This window comes from Chinchilla lanigera, unplaced genomic scaffold (genome assembly GCF_000276665.1).
Source record: "Chinchilla lanigera isolate Chin_1 unplaced genomic scaffold, ChiLan1.0 scaffold00012, whole genome shotgun sequence".
Lineage (NCBI taxonomy): Eukaryota > Metazoa > Chordata > Mammalia > Rodentia > Chinchillidae > Chinchilla > Chinchilla lanigera.
Genome location: NW_004955413.1, coordinates 24570028 through 24581722, shown reverse-complemented (window position 1 = coordinate 24581722; position 11695 = coordinate 24570028). Strand labels below are relative to the sequence as shown.

The following is an 11695-nucleotide window of genomic DNA, read 5'->3' as shown; positions in this document are numbered from 1 at the left end:
CCTTCCCGGCGGGGTGAGTATCGGGGGGCCGCAGGCCCGCGGAGGGGCGCGAGCCGGGGGGAAACGGGGCTCCCTCCGCCTCTTTGTTTTTGCTGGGAGAAGGAGGGCGGGGAGGGCGACACACGCGCGTTCGCGCCGCGCAGAGGGGGCGCAGTCCGGGCGCCGCCCGCCCGGCCCGGCGAGGACAAAGGCGCGGCCGGGGACGCGGAGGAGGGGGACTGTTATTTTGCACGCTTGCCCGGAGAGGGCCCCCCCAGCCCGGCGCGCCCCTAGCTAGACTCCCCCTTGGGCCCCAGCCTGGGGGCGACCCCGGCTGGCATTCGGAGCGGGCGAGGAAGGGGGCTGGGGCCGCGGAGCCGAGGGCACCGGTCCTGTGGCTTGGGGCTTCCCGGCCCAGCCCTGGGCTTGTGTGGGCTTCAGGACGATCAGCAGCGCCCCCCTCCAAGCGTGGCCCTGGTGCCCCGCACCCAGGGTCACCAAGGCTGTCCCCGCCTGTTGGATCGGAGCGTCCTGAGGTCCCGGGCTGCTGGAGTGTGTGGTCCCCCGGGCCACCAGCTTTGTTTTCCTTTGTGGAGAGAGGAAGGGTGGGGGTTATTTATCAGCTGGGATTCTCCCTTTCCTCCCGTGTGAGAAACGCTTGTTCTGCGGGCCACCATGGGACTGGTACCCCGACCTTTAGAGACGCCCCCAGCTCCTCCGCGTGCCAGACTCGGAGTGAGGCCAGCGCCCTCCCCAACTTTGGCCTCAGTTTTTTTTTTTTGTTTTTTTTTTTGTTGTTGTTTTTTACTCTATTCTTCCCACGGCGTAGCCTCCCCCAGGGAGAAGGATTTGGGGAGAGAGAAGGGGAAAGAGTGTGTAAGTTGCTTCCAGTGAATGCCGGTGTCTGGGGCTCCTCGGTCTTTCGATCTAAGCCGTGCTTTCGGGTTTTATTTTCGTGGGTCAGTGACAAGGGTCCTGGCTCTGGGGAAGCGGGGAGGCGTCAGGAAGTGAAAACCCCGTCCGCACTGGTTGGTAGTTGTCTAATTTCCCTAAGCAGCTGAAACTCCTGAACCTTCGTGTCCGCCTTTTTTCTCCCGCACTTTGTCTCTGCCCCCTCACCCCTACCCCACCCCACCTCACTGGGAGTCGCAGCCGGAGGACTGGAACGCTGCTCCGGTGCCAGATGAAACCCGGCTGCTGTCTTCTGGGGGGCTCTGGGGGAGGCAGTGCTGGGACAGACTGTACCGTCCCAGGGATCCCGGGCGCCCGCCACTGGGAGACCCCGGCGGTCTGGGTGGCAGCCGTAGAGCGGTTGTGGGGTCCTGCAGGCTGAGGGCGCGCCCCTCTCCTCCTCTGCTGCAGCCCGGTGCGGGGAGGGGGCCGGGGGTCATGTGCGGTGTATTTATGTAAGACCCAGACAGAGGGCACGGGTATTTATATAACCCGGCATGGGTATTTATGTAATATAGGATGCCGGGATATTTATGTTTCCTTTCCTAACCTGCGGCTTTCCCGGCTGCCTCGCTTGCGTGGTCTCTGAGTCGGCGTTGATGGAAAGTGGGCTGGGGGGGATGTGCGTACCCCTCCCCCCGCACCGACTGCCGGCCGGCCTGCCTTGCTCCCCTGGCAGGGACAGGCCCGGGAGCTGGGCGGGGAGTGGACGTGGGGCAGGTGGGCTTCCTGCAGATGTGGAGCATGTGCTGCTGGCAGCCGCAGCACCTCAGCTGGGCCAGGTTGAGCATGTGGGCGAAGGCCTGGAGTTTGGCTGGCACAGGGCGGCAGCTACTTCCTTGCGGCTTGTCGGAAGGCTGTGGCTGCTCCCGGGAGCTGGGGTGTCTGTCCTGGCCAGGAGCTGTTGGCTCCATGGCTCTGTCCCAGGAGGGAGGTCTTGCCTGACCATCAGGGGAGTAAATCGGCCCGGCTCCTGTCCCAGGTGGCCTGGCTGCTGGGGGTGGCCCTTGGCATGGAAAGGGACAGTTCATTGGTGCTTTCCCATTTTCTATTTTGCCTCTTGGCCCTGGCATAAAATAAGCTCTGTGTGTGTGTGTGTGTGTGTGTGTGTGTGTGTGTGTGTGTGTACATCAGGTGGGGCAGCGGGACCCCTTTTGGGACCTATGAGAGACTGCCTTTGACTTGCTACTGACTGGCGTGGGCGCAGTGACTTGCTACTGACCTCCCTGGGCCTGAGTCCCCTCCTGGTCACCCCCTGCTTTCTTAGAAACACAGAGATGGCGGGGACCCCTCCCCTCCCCATGTTCCACATCTGCCAGTTCCTGTTCCCCCGGCAGGGGAACCACCCCCAGGGCTTTGAGTTCCCTCATTTGGCCAGGGCCCTGTCTGTGGGCTTGCGGCATCCAGCGTGGGTCTCAGGAAGCAGGGGAACTGCTCAAATCGGAGCCCCACCAGCAATTTAAAACCTGGCTCGGCTTAGACCCGTGTTAGTCAGAACGAAGTCGGCTGGAACACTCCCTCTAAGGGGTCCCCGGAAAAAGGCCTGGGTGGTTTGCTGATGTCATCAGTGGGGGGAACTGCCTGGATTCCTGTGCTCTCCAAGTGGGTCAGACCCCTCCTTAGGGATGAGACCTGGCCGGGCAGGGGCAGGGCCCAGGCAGACCAGGCAATGTGCAGAGCCTGACCTCTGGTGCTCCGTGGCCGGGATGGAGGTGCAGGAACCCTGTCATTTCAGAGCCCTGGAAAGGTGCTGAAGGTCTCCTTTGGGACCCCTCCCTTGAATTTGTCCTCCATGCCCGGAGCTTGGGGCTTGCTGGTGATGGCTGTAGCAGTGCCTGCAGGATATCGGCTCCCGCACACACACCCCCACTCCCCTCTTTGTCCCTGATTTCCCCTTCAGACTTGGCTTGCGGTGACCAGTCTTCCCCTTGAGAGACTCCTACAATAGGGTCCCCGAAAGCGTGTCCCCCAGGAGGATGCTGTCTTTTGGATGTTGTTTCCTCTCTGGCCTTGGTGCTCGCTCCACCTTTTGCCAGGCCAGGCTGAGCGCTATACTGAGCCTCAGCTATTCTCTAGCTGTGGGAGGGCAGGGTACTGGGACCTGGCACCTGGATGCCCTCAAGCAAAGTAAGGCTGACTTCCTAGATGGCAGGAGGGAGGACCCTGCCAGGTCCCTGGTGGCTTTGCCTGCCCTTTGGTGGGAAGGGGTGGAATGCATCCTTGGGGGCCCCCTTCCCAGATCTCCGTTCTCTGACACCACTGGTCTTTTTTTTTTTTTTTTTCTTTTTTGTCTTTTTGAGACAGGGTCTCCCTATGCAGTTCAGACTGACCTTGGGATCACTTTGTAGCCCAGGCTGGTCTCAAACTCACAGTGATCCTCTTGCCTCAGCCTCCCGAATGCTGGGATTACAGGCGTGAGCCACCACCCCGGCTGACCCCACTGTTTCTGTCTCTCTGCAGCAAGAATAAACCATGGAGCTGCGTGTGGGGAATAAGTACCGCCTGGGTCGCAAGATCGGGAGCGGATCCTTTGGGGACATCTACTTGGGTAAGTGTCCTGATGCCAGGGTCTCACTGTCTGGAGCCAGAACTCTGCTCCAGTGGTGCACAGTCCCTCTAGGGCCACTCCAGATGGGGAACAAAGAGGGGGGCGCTTCTGGATAGGAGAAGGAGGGTTGTTTGTTTTGTTTTAGTCTTTTGAGACAAAGTTTCACTTTGTAGTTCAGGCTGGCCTTGAACTTACTGTGTAGACCAGGCTGGCCTGCAGTTCCTCCTGCCTCAGCCTCCCACGTTCTGGGATCACAGGCAGGGGCTCCCTGCCCAGCTAAAGAGCATATTTTTAGCTCTGATTCCCAGCTGTGGCTGACCTGGGTCTCCAGCTAGGCATGGGAAAGCCCAGACTGCATTGTATGCCTGTCTTTTGTGTCCTGGATAAAGATGCTGGTGACAGAAAGGAGGCCTGGGCCTCCGCGTGACCCCTGTTGAGGGCCCCCGCACTGTGATCTCTCCTCCTGGAATGCAGCCCAGGCTGGCTTTGGGACAACACGGGGAAGGGGTCTCCTCGGGACCCTCTGTTCCCGGATGTGCTTCTGCACGCGACCCTTCCTCTGCAGTCTTGGTCTGGAGGGAGATTTCCGGGTGGTGATTGCTACTAGAGGGTCTTGGTGTCGTGTGGGCCGGTGGCAGGACCTCTCGATGGGCTCTCTCCTCATCCCGCCGCCATGCCATGAGGCAGGTGAACCACATCTGTGCCTCAGTTTCCCTCCTTGGACAGTGAGAATAAACAGTTTCTGGCCTAAGCAAAGGAAACCCAGCCCATGTGCTGAGTGCATCCATTCAGACCCCAGCATCCCCTTCCGCAGTGGTCAGGGTCCCTGCCCCTTGGCGACAACACGGCTGCTCTGTGAGCCTCAGGGCTGGGGGCAAGCACGGGACAGCCCGTTCTCCAGGTACTCACCCTGGGTGCCGCAGGGTCAAGGTGACCGTCCAAGGTTGCTCCAGAAAACCAGCAAAGGCGCCCTTCGCACTCACGCCTCTACTCAGGTCAGAGTGGAACAGATGGCATGGGAGACATACACAGGCCTGGGTTCTGCCCTCGCTTCATACGGCTGGCCTGGGACCTCTGTCCCGCCTGTAGTGTATGTGTTGCCGCCGCCTGACTGTCCAAGTGCTGTTGGGAGGCCTCGGCGAATTGTAAACTGAAGTGCGACCGAGCACGGTCCCCGGCCATGCCCGAGGCAGTGCACACTCCCTTCAAACAGCCTCAGAGTCCACAGTGGAGGGAAGGACAGTGGAACTGGTTGGAAGGCTTTCTCCAGCAGAGCATGGACGTATCTATAGTCCCAGCTTCTTAGGAGGCTGAGGCAGGAGGATCACTTGAGCCCAGGAGTTGGAGACCAGCATAGACAACACAGCAAGACCTCCTCCCTGAATTAATTAATTAGGTTAAATGAAGGTCTGTGTTCATTCTCCCTCCGTAGTACCCAGCGTAAGGCCTACCCACAGGGATGTCTGGGAAATGTTGGCCAAGCCAAAGAGAAATGGAGACGTGGTGTGCAGAAGCCTCACTGTGGCAGGATAGGAAAAGGTTAGGATTTAGGGGCAGAGCCCAGTTCAGGTTTCCCCAGTCTTCTTCTCGTTTACTGTATGACCCAGGGTAAGTCACTTTCTTTGAGCCTTGGTGTTCTTGTCAATGCCGCAGGGGTTCTCATCTTCTTCTGTGGGTGAAACTCGAGTGTGTTGAGGCTGCTGGGCTCAGGACTGAGGGTCAGCTCCTGACTTAGGCACATGCTCCACGCAGCGCCCTGCCTTCTTGCTGCCGAAGGGACATGGAAGCCCCTGGCGGCCAAAGGGCAACCCAAGTTTCTCAGAAAAGTCAGCATCGCTACTTCATGCGCTGCACCTCCCTGGGGGCAGGACTTCCTGTTTAGCCACAGAGGCATCTCGTGTATCTTAGGAACGAGGTCCGTATTTACTCCTTTTGGTATTGGCTCTGGACTCTGTTGAGCTTGGGTTTGGAAGCTTTTTCCTTTTAGCAGTTTGTTTACTTCTTTTTTGAGGGTTTTTTGTTGTTGTTGTTGTTCGGTTGGGTTTCTTTGGTCTTTTTAAGACATGGTCTTGCTACACAGTTCAGACTGGCCTTGAGCTCACTTTGTAGCCCAGGCTGGCCTCAAACTTGCAACCATCCTCCTGCCTCAGCCTCCTGAGCATGTGGGAGGTGTGTGCCACCACACCCAGCAGTTTTTTGGGTTTTTGAATCAAGAGTCTTGCTGTGTAGTTCAGGCTGGTCTTGAACTCAGTGTGTGACCCAGACTGGCCTCAAACTCCAGGTAATCCTCCTGCCTCAGCCTCCCGAGTGCTGGGATTCTAGGTGTGCGCCACCTCACCAGGTGCTGGCTTTCTCTTTATTTAGCTGTGTGCTATTGGGTAAGCCACAACTTTGTTAGCTTTGGCTTCGCTGTCCAGAATGGAGTGACACAGGGTGGTGAGATACTGGTGTATAAAACACCATGTATGCAGAGCCCAGCAGTGCTGCTTCCCTGCCATGCCCCCACCCTCAGGGTGGATTGAGACTTGCTGCTTTCTAAGGCTCTGGGGCCTGCCCTGGGAGGGGGCGTGATTCCCCCTGCGTCTGGACTTCACTGGGTGTGAGGGCGTCGGGGGCCTGTGCTGACGTACCCTCCCGCCATCGCCATCCTGGGCGCCTGTCCTGCAGGGATGGAGACAGTGGTGACCGGAGGCCTCCCCGGCTGGCTCCCTTTGTTCAGAGCTCTGGCCACATCCTCGGCAGTGCCCAGGCTGGGCCCGACACCAGATGGCCTCTGCGGGTGGGGCCAGGCGCGGCGTCCAAGCCCTGCTTTCCAGGATCAGCCGTGGGCTCACATGCGGCTGCCAGGCCACGGCACTTCCCCAGGCCTGCATCATAAGGGGACAGTCGGGAAGGTGGGACACTGCACGGCCTTAAGGCGGCTGCTCGGGGTCCATCAGGGTCCCGAGGCAGCCGGGCCTGGGCCTTCCTGCTGGCCCTATGTCCTGGGAACTCCTTAGATCTAAGTTTGCTGGTCCTCAGCTCTGAAAGGACAGGTGATTCTGGGGTGAGGCGGTAGGCGGCACACTCAAGATTTCTGGCAGAGGAGTGGCAGAGTTGCTGCTACTGTTGCTGCTGGGGTAGAGGGGCGTCCCTTCCACCCCGAGGTCTCCAGGTCCCCAGTTGCGTCCATGAGCGTGTAGGGGGCTGCCATGTAAGGGCCTCACCCCTTTCCCGTGTACAGCTTCCCAAGGTTCCGGCCCCACTGAGGTGCGCCAGACCCAGGCTCTTCTCTGCCCGGGTTTTTGTTTTGGGGTCTGACCAGCCCCCACATCCTACGCCCGAAAGAGGACGTTTTGGCCCCTCTGAGGCAAGCCCGGCCCACTCATCTCCAACATGGCCCGCCAGAAGCTGTGCTGGCCGCCCACCTCCAGGGCCCCTCTGCCCCGGTCCCCACTGCATCCTTCCCGGGCTCCTTCCACGTGGCCGACTGCCTTTGTTGCTCCCCCAGCAGGCATGCTGGGCTCCTCCAGGGCAGGCCTGCCCCAGCTGGTCCAGCTCTGCCGCCTGCCAATTGCACGAATGCCATGCTAGGGAATTGGAATGGAGAAAAACGCAGGGCCTCTAGGGGCTGCATTTCCAAACCTGGCCAGCTCCCAAGCTTCTCTGAACCTCCGCTTGGTGGTTGTGAGAATTCGGGGGATCAACAGAGAGCCAGGCAGCTTCCAGATGGGAATGCAAACCTGGGGTCCCAGCAGTCGGGGAGGCAGTTGAGGCTGAAGGTTCCCGGCACTCTGGGGTCAGAAGACTTTGCCCAAGAGCTTGGATTCACGTCAGTGAAGTTGAGTGGCGAGTGGGCCTTAGGCCTTTGGTGACTCAGTTTCTCTGTGTGTTTTGTTTTCTTTTGTTTTTTTTTGTTTGTTTGTTTTTCTTCCGGTGCCAGGAATCGAACTCACGACCTTGCGCTTGCCAGGCAGGCACTGTGCCGCAGAGCTAAATCCCCAGCCCCTTCTCCGTATGTCGAAGAGCAATGCAGCGTAGTCCTGGCAGGGCGGTGTCGGGGCTCAAGGGAGAAAGGACTCCATGCGCCTCTACCTCCTTGCTAAGTCACCAGTGTCCTTGGTCTCTGCTCCCTGCCCCTTCAGGCCCCTTCAGGGCCCTTCCATCGCTCTCTCATACACCAGTGAATTGCAGTGTGTGTGTGTGTGTGTGTGTGTGTGTGTGTGTGTGTGTGTAGGTCCATTTTGTTCCTCTGGGGGATTTGGCAAGGTCTGGAGTCATTTTTAGTTATTACAACTCAGGGGAAGATGGCACAGGAAGGAGTAGCTACTGGCACATTGGAGGCAGACATGAGGGTATGCCGTGTTCCCCACAAAGCCCCACAACAAGAAATTCTCTGGCCCTCAATGTCAGTGCTGCCAAGTGTGACCCCCTTGTGATCACGCACCTGTCCCCAGCCCCCCCACCCAGCATGAAGGCCAGCGTCATGGCTGGCCACTGAAGACCTTCAGATCCTGCCCTTCTGCTGGTCTTCTACCATCTTCAGCTGCACCAAACCAGAGTTGGCAGCACCCTGTTCCACCGGGCCTTTGCACGCGCTGTAGGTTAGGGTTAGGGTTCCACAGTCCTGCTCCTGTGCCAGGAGCCCAGAGAGAGCTTTCTTATCCCCTGAGGGTGGCTTATTCCTGGCCATTTGTTCTATGCGGCAGCCGCTGCCCCCTCCCTCCCACCACACATCTCGAGCCCGGGCCGGTTGGTCCGTCCACGACAGCCCTCCCATGTACCAAGCACTCTGCTGTATCTTTAAATGTTTGTTAGTACACGTTTGCACTGCATAATTGCTCACTGGATTTAGTCTTCTATTTATCGTTCCTTTGGCCTCAAAGTTAAAATATGTAGACAATACCAGAAATGAAACCACAAAAATATATGAAAGAAGCAGGCCACAAAAGATCACATATCGTATAGTTCTATTTTTGAGAAATGCCCAAAATAGGCACATCCAGGGACAGAAAGTACGGTGGTGGTTGCCGTGGGTAGGGGTGTTGGGGAAAACATCTAAACATCAGTTGTGTGATGGTCACCCAGCCGCGTGGAAGCACCGAGCACCACTGAGTTAGTTGTAGGCTGGAAGTGAATGAATGGCACAGTATGTAAATTTCATCTTGGTAAAGAGTGAAATAGGTGGAGACACAGAGCAAGGTGTCTGAGGTGTGACCGGCCTGGCGCCGGTCCCTCACATTCTTTATGTGGACGCAGCCGAAGGGCAGCTACATACTTCCCCACCTTGTAACTGTAAGGAGAGCCAGGTGTGGTGGCGCACGCCTGTAATCCCAGCACTCCGGAGGCTGAGGCAGGAGGATCACTGCGAGTTGAGACCAGCCTGGGCTATAAAGTGAACTCAAGGCCAGCCTGAACTGTCTCAAAAAGACAAAAAGAAAAAGGAACTGTATGGAGAGCCCAGAATACATGTTTTATGCTTCGCTTTTCCCCTTCCTGTCTCTGGAGATCTTCCACTTCTGCCCAGAGGGTGCATCTTTGTTCCTCCCCCACTGTGTTCTGTTTCTTGGATGGGCTGTTCTTCTCTCACCAGCCCCCGGATGATGGACGTTTGGGTCCTTTCCAGGTCGTGGCTTCTGCAAACAGCAAACAGTGTGTGGCCTTGTCCAGGCTTCACTTTGCACCATGCAAGGATGGCAGCAAAAGCTGCAGCTGTGGCATTGCTGGTCAGAGCTGGGTGGTGGCAGTGACCCTCCTGTCCCCGAGCCTGCCCCAAGCCGGCAGACACCATGCTGTCTCCCTATGGGGCTTTGGGCAGTCCTAGCTGACAAGTAGTCTTCTGGGACTGTTGTCATCTCTTATGAGGAAGTAGGGCGTTGTTCCTCCGGGTCAGCCATTCACATTCACATTAACAATCTCTTCTCTGTGTCTCCATAGTGCTGTTCGCACCCCTTGCCCTGTTTGCTGTTGCCGTCCTCCTGGTTGGGGAGCTGTTAGCTGTTCTGTTCTTTGCCTGTCGCCAGAATTGTGATCATGGCTGCTTTCTGGTGTTCCGCCGTTCTTCTGGCTGAGGGTCAGGGCAGGTACAGGTGTGTGATCTCAGAAGGCAGGGTCTTTTCATTGTTGTTTTTATTTTTATGTTTTTTTTTGTTTTTTTTTTTTTTTTGGATTTTTTCTGGTACCAGGAATTGAACTCACGACCTTGCACTTGCCAGGCGGGCGCTGTGCCACTGAGCTAAATCCCCAGCCCCTCGTTGTTTTTAAATGGCTTCTGGGTATTGTGGGGTGAAAAGCCTTCCCCGAAGGTTGCATGGGACCCTTCCTTGGGCACCACTCAGCTAAAAGAGGGTATGTGCCTGTCACCTTGAAGGTCTATCCTCTTTGCCTCTGCTGTCTTCTGCCTTCTCTTCATGGAGGTAACTACCAGCTAACTGTTTATTTTTCTGCAACAGGGTCTTACTATGCAGTCTAGGCTGGCCTGGAACTCTTAGGTACCCCAGGTTGGTGTCCAACTCACAGCAGTCCTCCTGCCTCAGCTTCCCAAGTGCTGAGATTACAGGTCTGCACCACCATGCCTGGCCCAGTTGACTTTTTAAATTATTCCCTTTTTTGTTTGTTTTATTTTAGTTTTTTGAGAAAGGCTCTGGCTACATAGCCAAGCTGGGCTCAAACTGTCTGCAGTCCTCCTGCTTCGGCCCCCACCCCAGCCAGGGCTGGGATTACAGGCGTGTGTCACCACTAAATTGCTTCCTTGTTTGAAAGTTTTATCACGCTTACACCCCTAAACTGTGTGGTTAGGATTGCGTGCTTTGATGTCAAGTCAGAACTGTCAGCTTCTTTCTCTCCCTTTTTAAAAAATGAGGTGACATTCCCGAACCAAATGAAGAAAAGTGTGCAGTTTGGTGGCTTTTACTGCAGTATTGTGAGACCGTCACCCCGTCTCATTCCAAAACATGTTTTGGCACTTCCACCCAATAAGCAGCTGCTCCCAACTCCCTTGCCCTCCCGCCCCTGACAGCCAGTACTTCCTGTCTCAGTAGATTTGCATTTCCTTTACTACTTGTCCTCATGTGTCTGGCTTCTTTCACTGAGCAGAACACTTCTAAAAGTCATCCCTTGTGGTGACATGTATCAGCACTTTGTTCCTTTTCATGGCTGAATAATACTCCACCTCGTGGACAGGCCACATTCTGTCCCTCCATTCATCTGCTGCTGTGTGCTTGGGTTCGTGACCTCTACCAGACACATGAAAGAGGCCATGCCCACTGGTGCTTTGCTTCCTTCCTTGTGACGCTTCTGGCTTCTGTGGGCTTTGTCCTGGTTGTGGTGAGCTAGTTGTGCCAACGACACCCCTGGCCTGCCTCACCCTTGACTGGAGGTGCCGGCTGTATCGGCTATATTGTCCTCAGGTTCTGGTGCTGTGTCTGCTGCCGTTCTGTTCGGTTGCCTGTCTGATGCTGTTGCAGTTCAGCCCTGGTTCTGCGAGGGAAGCCCCCGCCTGCCCCTGACGGTAGCCCCATGGCCTCCAGTTCAGCTCACCCATTGGAACTAGGGAAACTGAGGCACAGTACCGTTTGTAGTTGCTTGTTCTAGTGAGTTCCTGAGCCGTGTGGTATGTCCAGGCTGAGCTGGGCCTTGGGGTGCATGCTTTTTTTTAGACAGAGCTCCTCAAGGCTGCAGTAGGAGCGGCGGGGGGTGGGTAGGGAAAGGTGAGGGGGTGCATGTGGCACCCTCACACCCACACACAGAAGCCAGCTGAGCTGAGCATTATTAGTTTTGTGACCCCAACTGTTTTCTCACCTGCACAGGGGAGAGAAGAGGAGGGCTGGGGTGGATACCTGGGGCAGCCCCTGAAGGTGTCTGTGGACCTGGGCGGGGCACTGGCTGGTCTTGGGCTGTTTCTGCTAAGCTTCCCGGTGCCCGGGCTGGTCCAGGTGGGCTCCCGGGCCCTTCTCTCCTGCAGTCCCCTTCAGCGCGTCTTCCCTCTCCAGGATTCAGTTCTGTCCCTTACCTGGTCTCTGAGCCTTTTGTGCGCCCTCCACCCCAGGCATCAGGCTCCTGCCGTGTCTGACCCAGGTTCCCTGGGCAGCTCAGCGCATCTCCCATCCTGCCCTGGGTACCTGCTGCTGTTCCCTCCCCTCTGGAAGGCTTTGCTGACCTCCCCTTGCCACCCTTCTGTGCCCTGCAGCGCCCCCTTGTGCCTTTCCAGCCTCCTCCAGAGGCCCTGAGCACCTGGGG

At 57.1% G+C, this 11695-nt stretch overlaps 1 protein-coding gene across 6 annotated transcripts in view; it reads left to right on the top strand.

Moving 5' to 3' along the window:
- Window positions 1-11695, top strand: part of Csnk1e (casein kinase 1, epsilon) — a 30781-nt gene that overhangs the window by 9947 nt on the left and 9139 nt on the right. For 5 of the 6 annotated variants that reach the window (XM_005379250.2, XM_005379247.2, XM_013511622.1 and 2 more), the window contains exon 2: window positions 3391-3478. In XM_005379250.2, coding sequence (XP_005379307.1) covers window positions 3403-3478 — 76 coding nt within the window. In that variant the 5' untranslated portion in view covers window positions 3391-3402. Of the gene's footprint in view, window positions 1-186; window positions 856-3390; window positions 3479-11695 lie in introns of those variants that run through there. The other variant, XM_005379248.2, reaches the window with a different exon arrangement.